The 17,852-nt window shown below is 40.1% G+C and overlaps 1 protein-coding gene across 1 annotated transcript in view; it reads left to right on the top strand.

Moving 5' to 3' along the window:
* Positions 1-17,852, top strand: part of zanl (zonadhesin, like) — a 115,549-nt gene that overhangs the window by 31,066 nt on the left and 66,631 nt on the right. Inside the window, 13 exon segments of the mRNA XM_038730452.1 lie at positions 428-535; positions 1,274-1,443; positions 2,110-2,312; positions 4,151-4,295; positions 11,921-12,114; positions 12,231-12,372; positions 12,686-12,930; positions 13,153-13,301; positions 13,523-13,651; positions 14,116-14,254; positions 14,836-14,977; positions 15,660-15,856; positions 16,468-16,606. Of these exon segments, the coding sequence (XP_038586380.1) occupies positions 428-535; positions 1,274-1,443; positions 2,110-2,312; positions 4,151-4,295; positions 11,921-12,114; positions 12,231-12,372; positions 12,686-12,930; positions 13,153-13,301; positions 13,523-13,651; positions 14,116-14,254; positions 14,836-14,977; positions 15,660-15,856; positions 16,468-16,606 (2,102 nt within the window).

Genomic DNA, 17,852 nt, shown 5'->3' with positions numbered 1-17,852 from the left:
CTATGCAACACTCATGACCTGAGGGAAGGATCCGACTGTCTGTTTCTTTTTTAATAGTCATATATCGGCTGTTATAAACGCCTGCAAATAGCTTATATCTGCCCATAATATCTGCAAAAGGATGGATCGATCAGGCTCTATTTATAATTGGGGGATAAGTGGTGTCACATTCCTCACTGCGTTGGACAGCATACACTAGGTTGCTCTTCTTGTGTTTGGGTGTGTGGTCTTTAGGGTGGACCAGTCTTAGCGTGTTCTTGAGTTTAAAAACCACTGGGATGTCAAATGATTTGTTAATATAATGTCACAGGTTACATAAATACTGTCTAAATTCTTCCTGCAATAATTCTTGAGTATAAATTAGACTGAACAGACTGTTGATTTCAGAAATTGAATGTGACCCTCTTGTTGTGTTTGTATTGATCAGGTGTACCCCAGGCACCAAGCCTGACCCAGACTGTGACCCCAAACTTGAGGCTGAGGTGGTGAAGCCAGACAAATGCGGCAAAATCAAGGACCCTGCTGGACCCTTCAGGTCAGCTTCATTTTCTAATTATTGGTCCAACTAAGATAAGAAAAAACCTTTGTTTGTCCCACACTGGGGAAATTGCGGTTTCCAGAGAAGAACTGTTCTACTTTTTCTCAGATACAGATTCAGAATCTGAACAAACTTGTTTTACTCTAACAGGAAATATTTTTAAATATTTTACTACTTTCAAATTCTCCTGTAGTTTTCTATTTTCTAATTTGATTTTCATCCCTGCTGAGTCAACACAGACGTAGGCATTAAATGTGCATGTGGAACCAATTCAAATCAATGAATTAGTTCATTTGAATTCATTAATAACCCCTGGACTGAATAGTTCCTAAAACTAGGATTACTCCAAGCGAAAGAGAATATGGAAAAACTACTTAGCAGTAATTGAAAACAAAGTTGGCCGAAGCACTTTACCACATAAGAGACATATAGTTACTGGAGGAGAGACTGTTACACAGAAATCATACACAAGTGTCTCTAAATCACTCCATAACGCAGATGGTAGTATCTTTAAAAAGATACAAAGATTATCTAACTCTAACTAACTATAGCTTGTTCTCACACACACACATACCTGAGTTGCTTAAAGGCTATTTTACTTATAGGATTCCATATTCTTTGTAGTTTCTTAAATCCCATGAAGAGACCATACCAACATTGTGTTTGGTGGTTTGGGTTTGTTTGACCATCTGCATTCTCCTACTCAAACTGAGTGAGTGTTTTTCTCTGTTCCAGGGAGTGTATCAGTGTGGTGAATCCTGCTCCATTCTTCCAGAGCTGTGTGTATGACATGTGTCAGTTCAATGGCCAACAACATGTACTGTGTGACCAGCTCCAGGCTTACACTGATGCCTGCCAAAGTGCCGGAGCCAAAGTTCACCAGTGGAGGACTCCATACTTCTGCCGTAAGTCTTCAGTATTTGAATTTGACAAACATTTTTCCAAAGAAGATCATTGTTTCCTCTGCTTCTGGTTTGGGCACAGGACATCCTGACTGCAGAACATCTCGACAGTTATCAGATGTATTGCCATGAAATTTGCTACAGACATTCATGTTCCCAACAATAACTTTGGTGATTCCCAAAGTCGAGTATTTACAGGAAGTATGGAAAAGTTTAATTGGAGTCATTTCCAAGTCTGAATAAGTATAGAAAAGAGAAAAATAATATTTGTTTCCAGACTATTGCCCCTGTTCTATTTTTTAGGATTGTCTTTGTTCAGTGCAAACTTGACTGTCTATCCGAAGTGAATGACGCACACCTCCATCCAGTGTTGTCTACATTGGTAACCATAGATACCGTAAATCACTTCCACCCTACGTAGCATACAGCTTAACCAGCACAACACCTCAGCAGATAAGTATATGTTGGCCTTAAGCCAGTAGCTTACTATACCCAGGTGTTACTGGACCAGGAAAAGCTCCAACAACTACCATCCCCCTACCCACAACCTAACATTCTTCTTTTCATCCATGTCCTGCTCCTTCTTTTATTTATCCTTGTCTCTACCCTACCCTCCTTCCTACCACCCCTCCCTAATCCATTCATCCATCCCTCTGTTCCTCTATGCAGCCCTGGCCTGTCCTCCCAACAGCTCCTACTCTCTGTGTGTGAGTTCGTGTCCAGAGACGTGTCTGGGTGTGGTTGGACCGCCCGGCTGTCAGGATGTGTGTGTGGAGGGTTGTGAGTGTAATCCAGGCTTCATCCTCAGCAACGACAAGTGTGTGGCCCTGAAAGACTGTGGCTGTGTGGACACCAGTGGATCCTATCACCCTGTAAGTGAGAAAGACCTCAAAGTGACTTTAATCACATTCCATTCTTCAATAATAAAAGGCACATAACTTCATGCTCATTTTGCAATGAAGTTTAAGTTGGGATCTATATTGAAACCTGACTGATTTGCATAACATGATCAGACAAAAATAGTATCAGATGTAAAGGATAATTAAAGCTGAAGCAGCGTTGGGCAGGCCCTCGCATGTGTAGCATGTGCAAAATCTCGCATGTGATTTTGGACACCACGCCATGTGCACGCCATTTCACAACAACTCACCGTTTGTACAACATTTAATCGTCAATGGGATTGGACTAGAAAGTGTAAAGTTGAAGTCGATCAGACTAATTCCATAGGAGGAGATCAGAAATGACCATTAAATCCAAAATGGCCGACTTCCTGTTGGGTTTAGGGCATTGCTCCAAGAGGCATTTTGGTACGTATACAGTCTATGGTCTGGACATGAAACATGTGCCACAGAAATTTCATACATGTAGGTGAAATGTGCTGTGGGGGCTGCTTCGTTGACTGTCACTTCATGTTGCCAGCAGGTGGCGCTATGACTATGGGTAGATGTTGGCATGTACATGTGTTTCATGGCGGGACTCTTATTAAACGTGTAAAATCTGGTACAGATCTGAGCATGTACAGTCAGGTTACACAGCTTCTTGTGTCAAGGGTGAAGCGTTTAACTTCACCGCCATTCCACCTCCACGTCGTTAACCGAAAACTCACAGATTTGACAACATGGATTAATCAATGTGGGAGTGTCTGAAGAGATTTCTGGTACAGTTTTGAAGTTGACATGGCCTACTTGCTAGGAGTAGTTGATCACAACATAAAAGGTCATTTTAAATACGTAATATTTTGGCACTTCTGACATGTTTGCAAAGTTTGGTGAGTTTTTGAGCATGTTTACGCTGCCAAAAATGAGCTTACTTTGCAGAGGGAAAAATTCCTTCATTTTCAATAGGGAATGTTTCACGCTCAGGCCCTAATAACAGCCCAGTGAGTGGTTCACTGGTTCGTTCAGGTGAAGGAACATTAAATGATGTTGTCTAAGTGAAGAAGAGAGCTGCCAATCATGGGTTGTTCAGCTTACTTAAAATGACATCATCTGAAGATAATTGCTGCTTAGCCTTGATCCAGCACTTTCATACTCCACATCACGCTGCTGTTGTGATAGACTGAGTGAACATTGAAGGTGTGAAACTGGGTTGAGATTTGGTGACTGTAAAGGCCATAGCTTTTCTTGAAATCTTGAAAATATTCAGCAAAATATTCAGTGAGTCCTGGTTCACTGAATCATCTGAATTTTATATGTTTCTCCTCTCTTTTATTCAGGTGTTTCCCTTCATTTACAAGTGTTGATACATTCCTGGTGTTCATATTTAAAACAATAATTCAATCACATATTCAAAAATTAAATCCACAATCCACTTTTTATATTCTATTTTTAGCATTTGGTACTTTTATTTGGTAAGGTATATTAAGATTATGTGCTGTGCATCTTAACCGTTTGGCTATGGATGCCTTGATGTAAGCACTTTTTGTGAGAGCATCAGAAATTATGGTTGGAGATACTGAGTAAATACAATAATTTTTAAGATGGATTGAATATTATACAAACGAAGAGCTAGCAGGTGGAAGCTTGTGTCCAAAAATGTTCACATCAGTTGAGAAACTGAGAGAAGATTTTCAGTCACTGTACACTTGGGCAGCCTCAATGGGCTGTGAATGTATTTGACATTTTCGTGGAGGCTTGATGCATTCATGCACTGACTGTATTGCATACTGTATTCTATACAATGTATCATTTGCATTTTGTGTGTTTGTCAGATGGGTGATGACTGGTACTTGGAGGGTTGTGAGCAGAAATGTGTGTGTCACAGTGGAGGTTTGATCCAGTGTCACAACAGCAGCTGTAAACCAGCCACTGAGAGCTGCCAGCTACAAGATGGAGAATATGAATGTCACCCTCTGGGTACGTTAAACACACACACATTACATTACTTTTACATTTACTCATTTGGCAGACGCTTTTATCCAAAGCAACTTACATTTGATGAACAACATACAAGGATCAACAAATCATCAATACAGCACGAGATCTACTAGTAGTACATACTAGTAAGAGCAGCAATAAATACTAGTAAGAGCTAACAGCACATATGACATCCATGGGATTACCTCGGGAAAGAAGTAAGAGTTAACAAAAAAGTGCAATCAATACAAGAGAATTGTAAGGGGATAGAAGAAGTAGAGCACAGGAAATGCATGTTAGAGGTTAGGGTTTAGAGGTGTCATCAATCATGACACACAAGTTTCTTATCACCCTGGTTGGAGTGATGGTTGAGGAGTCAGTTTGTAGTTTGATGTTATGGTGATTATGTGATTGTTTGGCTGGAATGACCACGAGGAAGTGAGAGGAAGATAATTGCCGCAAAACATTGTAGGAACGCCCCGAGAGGCAAGATTCAAACCACAGGAGCGCTTTGCCTGAGATGCCCATTGCTGAGAGTGCAAATAGCAGGATCCTGTGGTTGACTGTCAAAGGCAATTTCTTAACTTAAGATCAGTGAAGCCTGTAGATGATCCTGTTTAAGTTTTGGGATCAGTTATGATTGAGAAATTAGAAAAGCAAGTCAAGCATATTTTTTTTAAATATAATAAATTTAGTTACAAAATAAAATTTAGCTCATGTGGAGTTCCTCAGGGGTCATTTTTAGGCCCATTACTAAGGTAAGGAGCTTTTTATCCCAGGAGAATGCAGAAAAAAACTTTCATGTTTTTATTAACAATTGGCTAGTGGTTGTTCAAAAGACAGCACAACATATTCTGGGTTATTCAATACTGAATACACAATCAGAATATCAATAACTTCACATGCATGCACATGGTAGAAATTATCCTGTGCCTCTGAGTCTGTAGCAGAAAGTATACAGAAGTGGTGCAGGTTGAAGAGGATTTAAAGATTACTCCAACTTATTTAACTTACCTTGTTGTCCTTAAGAGTTGAACACTTGACATTTAATTCATCAGCTTCACTCTATCAGTAAAATCAGATACACCAGAAAAGTCCACATAGACGCCACACAGCTAAATTCTTACCTCTTTTGTACAGGAAATGGTATGTGCTCAGTATCTGGTGATCCACATTACATCACCTTTGACAAACACGCCCACCATTACATGGGAGCCTGCTCCTACACCCTGACCAAATCCTGCAACATCTCATCCGGTGTGCCACACTTCACTGTGGACACCCAGAATGAGCAAAGAGGAAGCAATAAGATGGTTTCCTACGTCAGGGCTGTGGTGATCAATGTGAACGGTGTGACTGTCATCCTCGGCAAGGGCCGCACAGTCCAGGTATGTTACCTGACATGTTGGTTCTTTCACAGCAACTGCTACACTAAAGATTTAGTTTTGCTTGAGTAGTAATCTCTACTGTCCCCATCGCTGACTCTATGTACTACCAGCTTACATTTGAAGGGAGAGCTTGCTGTACAGCACCAAAGAGAAACAGGTGCTTGTAATATTTAGCACTGAAACGATTATAAATCGATTAGTCAGTTCACAAAACAGAATCAGCAACAATTCTGATAATCAGTGTACTCTTTTGTCATCACTTTTGTGCAATAATGGCCAAAGATTCACTGGCCCTAGCTTCTTCTATGTGAATATTTACTGGTTTTCTTAGCCCTGTATAGGAGTAAATTGAATATCTTTGGATTTTGGACAAAACCAGACATTCAAAGAAATCATCTTGGAGCCTGAGAAATTGTGATGAACATTTTTGTTGTTAAATTGGGGGGCTGGAGAACAACCAGGAAAATTGTATAGATGAAAATGAAATGAAAATATATTATTTTCACAGCAGACCAAAAACTTTCATGTTTTTATTTACAGTTAATGTCCAAAAGACACCGCGATCATATTCTGGGTTATTCAATACTGAATACACAATCAGACCATTTTGCCTTCAAAACGTCAAACACAGGTGTAACTAATAACATTATTCATTCTGCATTTCATTGCAATGATTCCTGGAACTGAGTCAAAATTAATGTTTTTAGTTACATCTTACAGTTACAGGTCTATCAGTCTCATCTGACAGGAAGTTTGGCAACCTCTGGTTTAAATGAATGGCTCCACCTACAGACACTGTCTGTCCTGTCTTCTTTGCACTCTCTGCCCATCATCAGAATAAATCTCTCTCTTCTCTTCAGGTCAATGGGACAGTGGTTGTCCCACCTGTCACCTCCATCAGTGGAGTTAAGATCTACTTGAGTGGCAAGTTTGTTGTCCTGGAAACGTCCTTCGGCCTGAGGGTGCGATTTGATGGTGACCACCACGCTGACGTCACTGTGCCCACCTCCTACAATGGTCTGCTCTGTGGCATGTGTGGTAAGAACCAGTATGATTTATTCATTTCCATTTCAGCAGGGATGAAAAGAGTACTAGAGTATTATAATCAAGTAAAAGTACTCTAAATACATTTTAAGCAAAAAAAGTGTTTTTGCAAACAGCTGATTATCAATTCTTCTATGGTCAAAATGGCATTATGTGAACCTTGTGAGCCACAAAGTCCTTCACAATCTACCCAGATGTGTACGCACCCTCCAAACCCCACTGACACTCAGCCAATGAACGTAAACATGTAACATGTACATTTGTAGTGTCAGCTGAGGTGCAGACTGTCACCTCTCTGGACATCATACTCCTGAAACTGAAATTTGAAAGCATAAGTCTGACAACCAGAAGCCATTTTTCACAATAACTGATCCAATCAAAATGTTGTTGACAGTTACTTGGTTCATAGTTTAATACATGGTTCTCCAACCCAGAACTACCAGGCCAACCAAGATGCTATGCCAAAGGCAAACCTGAATGTCCTTTTCAGCATGTTGACTGATCTCTTACCGTTTGTTGCCCCGGCAGGAAACTTCAATGGAAACCCCAAAGATGACAACTTGAAACCAGACAATACACCAGCTGCTAACACCAATGAACTGGGGGGCAGCTGGCAGGTTCCTGACCCCCGGCCAGAGTGAGTCACATCATAGAATACATAAATACAGAACTAGACTCTGTCAATCAAACATACTGACGTACCGGTAAATAGTGGCTTTATTTATTTCAGTAGCAAAGGGAACCAGGCCTTTATTTATATCATCCTTTTATTAGAGACAAACTACATTTTGTCTATGTTTACCTGTTTATAAATTTAGGAGACAGCACTATTGCACCTTGATATACAAGTTTATTCCATTTACCATTGAACTTTTAATGTGAAACATCTGCCCAGGAAATGTTACACTTGGATAACACCTTTCTTAATTCCCTCAAAGCGCTACATGTCACATTCACCCACTGATGGCAGAGGCTTATCAGAAAGAAGCTAATCAAACTCACATAGCAATTTGGGGTTCAGTATCTTGCCCAAGGTCACTTTGACATGCAGACAGATTTTAAAAAACAGTAGGCCACTCCACAGGCCACCTTAGAGAATGGACACTCAAGGTGGCAGGCATTTACATTTTCTCTCAGTCGCTTTGGTGCATTTCGAAACTACTTGTTCAACCTCCACGTCATCTATTCACTTGTGCACATCATTAAAGCAATTTCTCATTCTTTTGAACAAATTGCAGATACTTTTACACACTGATACAAATGATTATGTACAATTGTCGGCTGTTTCCTACATTATGAATTGCTAATGTCATGCTAATCACAATGTATTATACCAGTCTCTGTTGTATAGTCTAACCCTTCAAAACATCTAGGCATAAGTTCATTGCATAAGTTGATAAATGCAAAATGATTGAACATGTTGTCATGCAAGTATAAAGCTGAACGAAATGTGGTTTCCTATGGACCATTAATAAAGTAAGAATAGACAACAACAAATCACAACATGACCATTCACCCACAATACTGTTTTATATGAATGATAATTTCAAAAGCGTTCCCAGTGGGTTCCCAGTGGTTTGCTCAGTTGGTAGAGGACAGGACTCACAGTCAAATAGTAGTGTGTTCAGTCCTTACTTAGGACCATGGTTTCCTTTTTTATCTTTTTATTATCATTTAAACAAAGACTGTTTCACATGCTCATGTGCTGGGCTGTGTGCATCCTGGCGACTGGCCCACATCCATCAACCTATGGACTTAACAGAAGTTGAATTTATAATCTTTGGATTACAAGTCCTGTGCTCTACCAAGTGAGCTAACTAGTGACACTAGAAATTTTATTGAAATTATCCTAACACATCTATCCTACACACCTGCCGTCGACTGTATACAGCTATTGTTTATTTTCTCAAACAAAAAATGATCCTGTTATTACAGGAAACCAACATTCATTATCTCGAGACAAGGTACTTATCCCGTTATCACGGGAAAATGGCGTAAAATAAATATTTTAATAATCTGAATTGTTAGTGAATGAAAACAGTTTGGAAGAGACCGAATTGTACGTTATGCAAAATTCAACTGGAGATACTTTTACCCACCCCTCAGGCTTTTATTTGTTAATGTTGGCCACGCCTTCTGGAATTTAAGACTTCACCATTATTCAAGGTCACCAAAAATATTTTATCCTCATGGAAGCTAGAGTATCTGCAGCAAACTTTACAGTTATGTGACCAACATGTTTTGAGATAAAGTATGGTGCTCTGGATAAAAGGTTGGGTGGGCAGACTGACTATGTCATCTATGTATACACAAACATGCACACAACAAAAATCATCACTTTTTTTCCATTCTACCTCCACACCCCTTCTCCAGCTGTAGCAATGATGGAGGACAGGAAGACTGTAATAAAGAGGTGGAGGAGGAGGCCAAGAAGCCCACCAGCTGCGGCATGATCACTGATCCCAATGGTATGGCATGCACTCATGCACAACAAGTGCATTGTGTTGAGAAGTACACTCTCCAGACGTGCCACCTGCATATCCTAATAAATTGACCACTCATCATCATCATCATCATCATCATTATCACTGTCATCACAATCACAAACAGGCTACTATGCCTAAGGAACATACAGATCATCAACATCAATGCTAAAGTCATTTTTAAAAAGGCATATTTTAAGTATTACTGAGAGCGATGCTCTCTTTTTTTAAAGGAACACCCTGATCACATTCACACAGTTACACATTCATACGTGGAAGCTGTCCAGTACAACCACAGTCTGATGTGCCGGCCACTGAGCAGCTCCATTGGAGCAGTTGGGCCTCAGTAATCACCATTTCCTAAGGTTTCACAAATGACAGTCACACATTTATGATTGTTTGTGGGACCACAAAAAGGCTTTGGTTGGCCCTTGATAATAGCCTAACAGTAGCATAATGCCATTGTGAAAGTGATCATTGAGTAAAATGAGTTTGTCTGGAATTCACCTCCATCACATCTCTCTGTCTTTGACCTTGACTACAGGTATCTTTAAGCCCTGTCACTCTGTCGTGCCCCCTGAGCCATACTTTGGAAGCTGTGTGTACGACATGTGTGCCACTGGAGGTCAGATTGTGGCTTTGTGCCAGGCCATAGAAAGCTATGCTGACATGTGTGCTGCTGCAGGAGTCTCCATCGCATGGAGGAACAATACCTTCTGTCGTAAGTCTCTCTGTGTGTGTGCGGGTGTAGATAAAAAAGAGGATCTTTAGCATGTCATGTCATAACTACCAAGTTTATTAATGAAGCCATAATTTAGAGTATTTGATTGTTTTCTTGAAAAACCAGAACTATCACCAAGGATAGATCAATTTTATTTATATAGCGCCAAATCACAACAACAGTTATCTCATAGCGCTCATAAAAGAGCAGGTCTAGTCCGTACTCTGTGATATTATTTAGAGAAACCCAACAATTCCCACCAAGAGCAAGCACTAGGTGGAGCAAGCACTTCCTTTTAAGAGGCAGAAAGCTCAAGAGTTGGCAGCCATTTGCTTGAACTGTTGGGGGTGTGGGTTAGAGAATCAGAATCAGAAGGAGCTTTATTGCCAAGTAGTGTTTTACACATATGAGAAATTTGCTGTGCTACACGTAGACAAACATACAGTCAACATAAATAAATGTAGAAATATATAAAGCTGTAATGTTGTGTATTTTACAAAAAATGCTGCACACTACCCTTTTCCAAATGTCCTCTTCTCTCCAGCTCTGAAGTGCCCTACAGGCAGTCATTACAACTCATGCAGCACTGCCTGCCCCCAGCCCAGCTGTCAGGACCCTACGGGCCCCGGTGGCTCTTGCAACCAGCCCTGTGTAGAGGGATGCTTCTGTAACCCCGGCCTCGTCCTCAGCGGAGACAAATGTGTCCCACTCAGCGAGTGTGGATGTACTGATGGAGATGGAAAGTACAGGCCGGTAAGTGTGCTCAGTGGATCTCTGAAGGGGGATATTTTCCTGGCACTTTTGCAAGAAATAATGTTTGAACATGCATTGAACGTTTCTGTGTGTAGGTAGGAGACACTTGGTTCACAGAGATGGATTGCTCAGAGCGCTGCAAGTGTAACGGTAACCATAACATCACCTGTGAGCCCTGGCAGTGCAGCCCAGCGCAGGAGTGTAAAGTTGTTGGAGGAGTACTGGACTGCCACCCAAAGGTAAACTTAACAACTGGACTGGATGACTAATAGACCTGAATCTGTGTCAACAGTTAGAGAATAATTCTGATCCAATCATTTTATTATTTATTTTTTATCTTTAAATATATCAAGACTGTTTGTTGTCATTTCAGTCTAACAAATATTTAATTTTATTACATTTTATTTAATTGGTTTTAACCTCATTTAGCCTCATTATTTTTACTGAATAATTTTTATCAATAGCTTGCTGGTCTATATACACACATTATACACATACATATATGCACATACATATATGTATATATATATACACATATATATGTATATATATATATATATATATATACACACATGTATATATATATATATATATATAGCCCACCTTACCCATCATACATCTTCACATCTGATTACATTATCCTTAACATTAATCAAACCGCAGTGATTGATCGCAATATTAGTTCACCTTTATTACATTACCTTTGGCCCGCGGCCAGATTGCTTTCATAGCAGAACTTTTTTTTTTTTAATTGATAACGGCTTGTGCTAAAATAGATCTCAGTCATGACAGCAACAGTTACTCACATAACCACTTCCTCTTAAGTGATTGTGCCTCTAAAATAAAAGCGCAAGAACGTATTTTGCAGCAATGCTTCATGTCGAGTTTTATTAAGAGCTTCAAATTCAAAAGAGTCTCTGGCCAGCTTGACTCACCTCTGAAAAAGCAGTCAGTAAACGTGTGATTGGATTCCTCTGAATTTTCTTAGGGAAATGCAAATAAGTGTCCATAGGTTTACGAATGCGGATCAAACAGTGGAACGCACACACACTGCAGCACATGCTTTATGTGAGCATGTGCAAAAGAAAAAAATTTCCGCAATAAGATGGAATCGATCTCTCAACCTCTTTGGGAAAATTTGGCCGGATGCCAGACTTATTTACCGACCCCTGTAATAGAATATGCACTATGTTCTCCATTTTTCATCAACCAATTAATTTTCTTTCTGTTGTACAGAACCATGTCCTCCTGATGCAGAGTATATAGATTGTGGTCCAGCCTGTATCCCCACTTGTATGGAGCCCTCCACCAACTGTTCTGGATCCTGTATCAGTGGCTGCTTTTGTAAACCAGGGTTTGTCTTCAAGGGACGACGCTGTATGCCACTTGAGAAATGTGGCTGTCTGGATGGCCAGAATAACTATTATGAGGTCAGATATCCTAGTTCATATACCCATGTGCATACATTCCTGCGTAGAAAATGTGTAGATCTAGTGACATACAATACAACTTGCCAGTATTGATCCTTTCTTAAATTTTGTTTCAGCCTGGCGAGATTGTATTTGGTGATGGCTGCTCAAAGCTGTGCCGCTGTGTAGGGAACTACACTTTGGAATGTATTGATAACTCCTGTGACCCCACTGAAGAGTGCCGTGAGGTTAATGGTGTTGCAGGCTGCTATCCTAAAGGTAATATTGTCTGGTATGTTGCTAGAAGAACCTGTACTAGCAGATCAAAATGGTCGAGTTTGAACAATGTGTTGTCCAACCACATCTGAAGGCCAAACTGCTCCTAACAGCCACACTCTGTCTGTCTTCAAAGAGAGTGGCAAGACAGGACAGTTGTTGTAATGGGGGTAACGTTGCGTATAGTGGGCATGTTTCTCATGTGTAAAAACACCCTAAAAAGTGTTGGTGTAAAAGCAATATTGTTCAGACTAGTGAAACATATTTGTAACAAAATACCTGCTAACTGACAGTTTATCATTTGCTATTCTCTTAGGTACATCCACATGCATAGTGTCTAGTGATCCCCACTACACCACCTTTGACAAACGCCAGTACAACTTTATGGGCAACTGCAGCTATTTGATGTCTAAACCGTGCAATGAAACATCTCTGCCATACTTTGAGGTCCACGCTGACAATGAAAATCGCTACAACAATCCCTCCATCTCCTATGTGAAGGCTGTACATGTATATGTTCACATGGTGAAGATCTCCATCCTCAAAGGTGGCACTGTACAAGTAAGACATTGGTGGCAGGATGACAACAATCATACTATTGTCATATCTATGACATATCTACAAGCTGTTGTTCAGAAATCACTTGTATTCTCTGCAGAAAATGCACCTTTGGAGTTGGTGAAGCCATTCTAACTTTAAAGTGTAAGATTCTATACACAGAGAGACTGTTTCTGTTTCCTCAGTAATCACTCATTATGTTATTTACATTTTTTCCCCATTCAGGTTAATGGGACCAACGTAAACCTTCCAGTGACTCCGGCCCCTGGTGTCTCTGTGTTCAAGTCAGGAAAGCACCACACTGTGTCCATGAACTTTGGTGTGACTGTGCGCTATGATGGAAACCACTTTATGGACATCAAAATGATCAAAGAGTGAGACAGAATTCTATTTTTAATGTATACGTTTTAGAATGATGTTGAAAATAATAATATTTTACTTTAATGAAGCAAAACTCCTCCAAAACACCTGGTTAGAATGAAAACAAGTCACAAACTCTTGGAAATGGTTGAGAAGTGGCGAGATGTAGCTCGAATTGAATTGTTGCTCTCAATTCCACAAATCACTGACTTGCAGATTTTCTTGTAATCTGCAGCTATCAGAAGAAGCTTTGTGGACTGTGTGGAGATTACAATAAAGATGCCAAAGATGATTTCCGTAAACCAGATGGATTGTTAACCAACAATGCCAATGACTTTGGAAACAGCTGGAACACTGATCCAGAGTGAGTATCACACACGTCTACAGACACCCACATACTCACTTTCAGAACGTTATCTGACCACCAACCTCCCTATCTCTGTAGATATCAAATAAATGTAAAGGGTTACTTCACCCAAATCACATGAAAAGATGTTTTTGCAGTTAAAAATACCCCAGAAAGTAGCTGAAATTACCTCTGTGAAATTGTGAATAGAAGCAGGATGAAATAACATTTCACAATAATGAGCTTTTGGAAGAATCTGTATGAATGTAAGAATGTATGTTTTGGAATATTTATCAATGTGTGATGTCTTTTGTTATGATTATTAATGTCATAATGTATTTTAGATTTTTGTAATATTGTGTACTTTAGGTATCCATATTTACATACAAATAGGTATAGATCAATTTTCCTTTATTGTAATTAAAAGGGATGAAAACAAACCAACACACAGAGCTTCTCTAACTGACTGTCTGCGTTGACAGGTGTAATAAGAAACCCAACACCACCATCCCTGAGTGTAATGAAGAAAAGCAGGAACTGTATGAGAGCTCTGGATACTGCGGCATCCTGCTGGACAAAAAGGGTCCCTTCGCTGTCTGCCACCCAAAAGTCAACCCCAATGTAGGTCAAAACACACGCATTCGTTCACACACATGCACACGTGTGGTTGATGTGACTTAGTGGTAGAGTGGGTTGCTCACTAATCGTAAGCATGGCAGGTTGAACGTTGGCTCCTTCCCACCCCACCTTGCTGAATCCTGCAGGGAGCAAGGTGGAGTGCAAGGAAGGAGGTCTGTCAGATCAGCAGGGGATATTTTATGGAGAGCTTTGAATGTTACAATATTTTAATCATTTGTGACAAAGGGTAATTCTGACTTTGTCTGCAAGGCAGGAGGCAAAGTACTGACATGTCCCCACTTGCAATGTTAGCCAGAGGCACGGGAGCATCTGCCGTCAGTGGCTGAATGTGACATGTAGTGTACGCTGCTTTGAAGTACATTCCATTACAAAGACACACAAATATAAAGCAGTTAGGTCTTTTGATGTTGAAAGAATTCTACTCTATTGCAAAAGTCTTTATTGGATTATTGAGTTAATTATGGATTGACAAACAAGCTCCTAATGGCACTCCACGAGAGAGTGATAAGGTAAAGAGAAAGAATAAAGCATTGTAGCTCAACAAACTATGTGTGTGTTTTCAGAATTACTTCAGGGACTGTGTCTTTGACCTGTGTGAGTTGGGTGGAGCCAAGCCCATTCTGTGTGAAGCCATCGAAGCCTACGTCAATGAATGCCAGGACCGTGGGGTCAACATTGGACCTTGGAGGAATGAAACCTTCTGCCGTGAGTGTTGGGTGGAGAAATGATAAGTGGATGAAGGAATATAGGGAGGGTTAATGGAAGCAACTAGGGAGCTGCTTCCCAAGGGTCAGTAAGGTTTCTTAATTGATTGAAATTGAAATCTCACAACTGACCAAAAATTCGCACATATGAAGAATTTGCTTTGCTGATAAGGTGCTACACCCAGACAAATGTACAGGTGACATAAATAAATGGATGGAATAAACAAATGTAAGTTATATAAGAATAATAATAAAATAATAGGGATAGATATAATAACTATTACATGTGCATTACTCCGGTGTGTGTTGTGCAGATGTATTGCAACGGAAGAGAAAGTTGTGTAAATATATAAATTGACAATACAAAAATATAGAACAACGATTAACAACACATTTGTGCAATGAGCCAGGTTTGAGCATTATATGAAATGAATTAAAAGTTAGACGTGCAGAGACATTTGCATTATTCAGCCAGCATTGTTCAGCCAGAGTCCATGCAAGGAGAGATGTTTTAGATTCTGTGTACCATTTTTTATATAGTCTGTCTGTCTTTTATGTGGCAGAAGGGAGTTACAAACTCAATTTCACTCTATAACCTGTTATATTGTGACAAAATAAATCTACCTACCTACCTACTCTATGTCTACAACATCACTAACCTCAGCCTTCCATCCTCTCCTTAGCGCTGAGCTGCCCCCCCAACAGCCACTACGAGCCTTGTGCAGACCCCTGTCAAGAGACATGTTCTGGGAAACCTCCCTCCTGCGGTGGGCCCTGCTCGGAGGCCTGTGTGTGTAATCCTGGCTACATCCTGAGTGCCGGCAAGTGCGTCAAGAAGAGTTTGTGTGGTTGCAAACACACCAACGGCCAGTACTATGAGGTACAGTCAAGATGGTCTGATAAGCCACCAGGGGATAACGTGTCTGCTTGTGTGCTTGTATTTCTATCTTTGCTAGGACCGTTTTTAGTTTTAAGCCATCAAAGAGAGAACATTTTGGCATGATGAGACATTTTGTGCCGTCTTCATTACTACTATTAATAGAGAAGGCACTGAGCTCACACCAGCTCTTGAGTATGTTTGAGATATGTTGACTGCTTAGCTGAGTCTCCCATCTGCATAAGACCAGCAGCAACCACCATGTCATCAGCATATTTATACAATTGATATTGAACATTCACTGAGAGATGCTGAAAGATGATTGACTGTCACCCTTTCCCTACATTTACATAAAATGCTTGTCAATGTGACTGGTCTGAAATCATTGAGCTCTGTTGCTCTGTGGCTTCTTAGGAACAGGAAAAATATTGGAGAATTTTGATATTTTGGGAAAAGAATTTTCATTTAATAAAAGCTGGAATAATTTTGTGACTACTGTTTTGAGCTGAAACCTACACAATTTGATCATTCAATTCATATTTATAACTCAAGACAACCTTTGATTTAAGCCTTCCCCTGCTAACACAGTTTTTGTGTGTGTGTGTGTGTGTCAGCCTGGACAGGAGTTTTATGTTGAGGACTGTAAGCTGAAGTGTAGGTGTGATGTTCCCTTCGTCACCTGTGTGGCCTCTGAATGTGACCCAATGCACGAGTGTAAACTCCAGGATGGAATACTGGGCTGCCATCCCACCAGTAAGTTTACACCCACAGCAATACTTGCCAAGCAGTAAACAAACTGAATATAAATTAAACTGCAGCTAGCGTAGCATACAGAGTGACATGCTATTGCTACAGCTTATCAGAAAATGTATTCACTCATGAATTTAATATAAAGCACAAACATATTGTGGTAGATGCTGATCACTGTTAGTGAGTAAGTAGGGCTTTATATTAGACACCAAAACGTATTTTACCTTTTGTCTACATGGACGATTCAAAATTTCAAACCACCAAAATCCCAACAAGGGAGCAGTGGGAATGTGTTTTCTCAAAAAGAGCCTCTGCTTCGTCCTTTGCCAAAGTCCAGATCCCACGTACAGGCTGTGCCAACAGCTTCTTTAACTCAATACAAACTCCCATTGAGGTTTCTTTGATATGTCTTCATGAAAAACTGAAATGTGTTCCAAGGGGTTTAATGTCTCTGTTCTAAGATAAATGAGTATCTGCCACAGGACCTTAGTATTTTGTTAAGTTAAACAATGAGTCGAGGCCTTCCTCTCCTGCAGCGGCCACTCAGCTGACCTTAGTCGGTCAAGATGTTCAACCTATAAAGATCTTGGGCTTATTGGGAAACCACTAAAACCAGAAATAAAAGAGGTTTTAAAAGAGGTTTTTGCCCTTCTGGAAGAGAACCTGGATGTTCTGGTCTCCCATCAGCTCTCGGTAAGGCTGAAATATGATACTCTGTTGCACTGGAGAGTCAGTTTTTTGTATTACCACCCAATATATCTCCTTAATGCAAGTGAAGCAATGTTAACAAAATAAGTATTCTGTTTCTTTGTGAAATGATGAGGTGCTCAATTTTCACTCCAGTAATTGGTTATTGATTAAAACCCATGTAGCTTTCCCGGGAAGCTTGTGGAAATCAGGACAACTCAGAAGTAGTTCAATAACAGTAAAACATATTTGCATGGTCATACTCTGCTTGACAAAGTCTCTTTATCTCCCTAAAATACCTTTTGAATTTCCTGAGACAAGTTTTCTTTCACAGTGTGTGAAATGTTGCATTATTTCAGTAATCTAACTAATAGAACTGAGTTTATGGAAGTAACATAAAGCTCTGTCAACTTAAACAAAATATCTGGCTAAAGAGAAAATCTGTCAGATGTATCTGTCATATAATACCCATGTAAGTCAAAAGCAGAAGATAGCTGAACTGTCCTTGTTTCAGAGTTTAGGAAAACAGTCTGCTCGCAGCATAGTGTGAACATTGAGCCGA

Source organism: Micropterus salmoides, unplaced genomic scaffold (assembly GCF_014851395.1).
Source record: "Micropterus salmoides isolate LMB-PRFRI ecotype aquatic unplaced genomic scaffold, ASM1485139v1 Ms_hic_scaffold_2, whole genome shotgun sequence".
NCBI classification, from domain to species: Eukaryota; Metazoa; Chordata; class Actinopteri; order Centrarchiformes; family Centrarchidae; genus Micropterus; species Micropterus salmoides.
The sequence above is the reverse complement of the archived record's forward strand: the minus strand, read 5'-3'. Positions and strand labels throughout refer to the sequence as shown.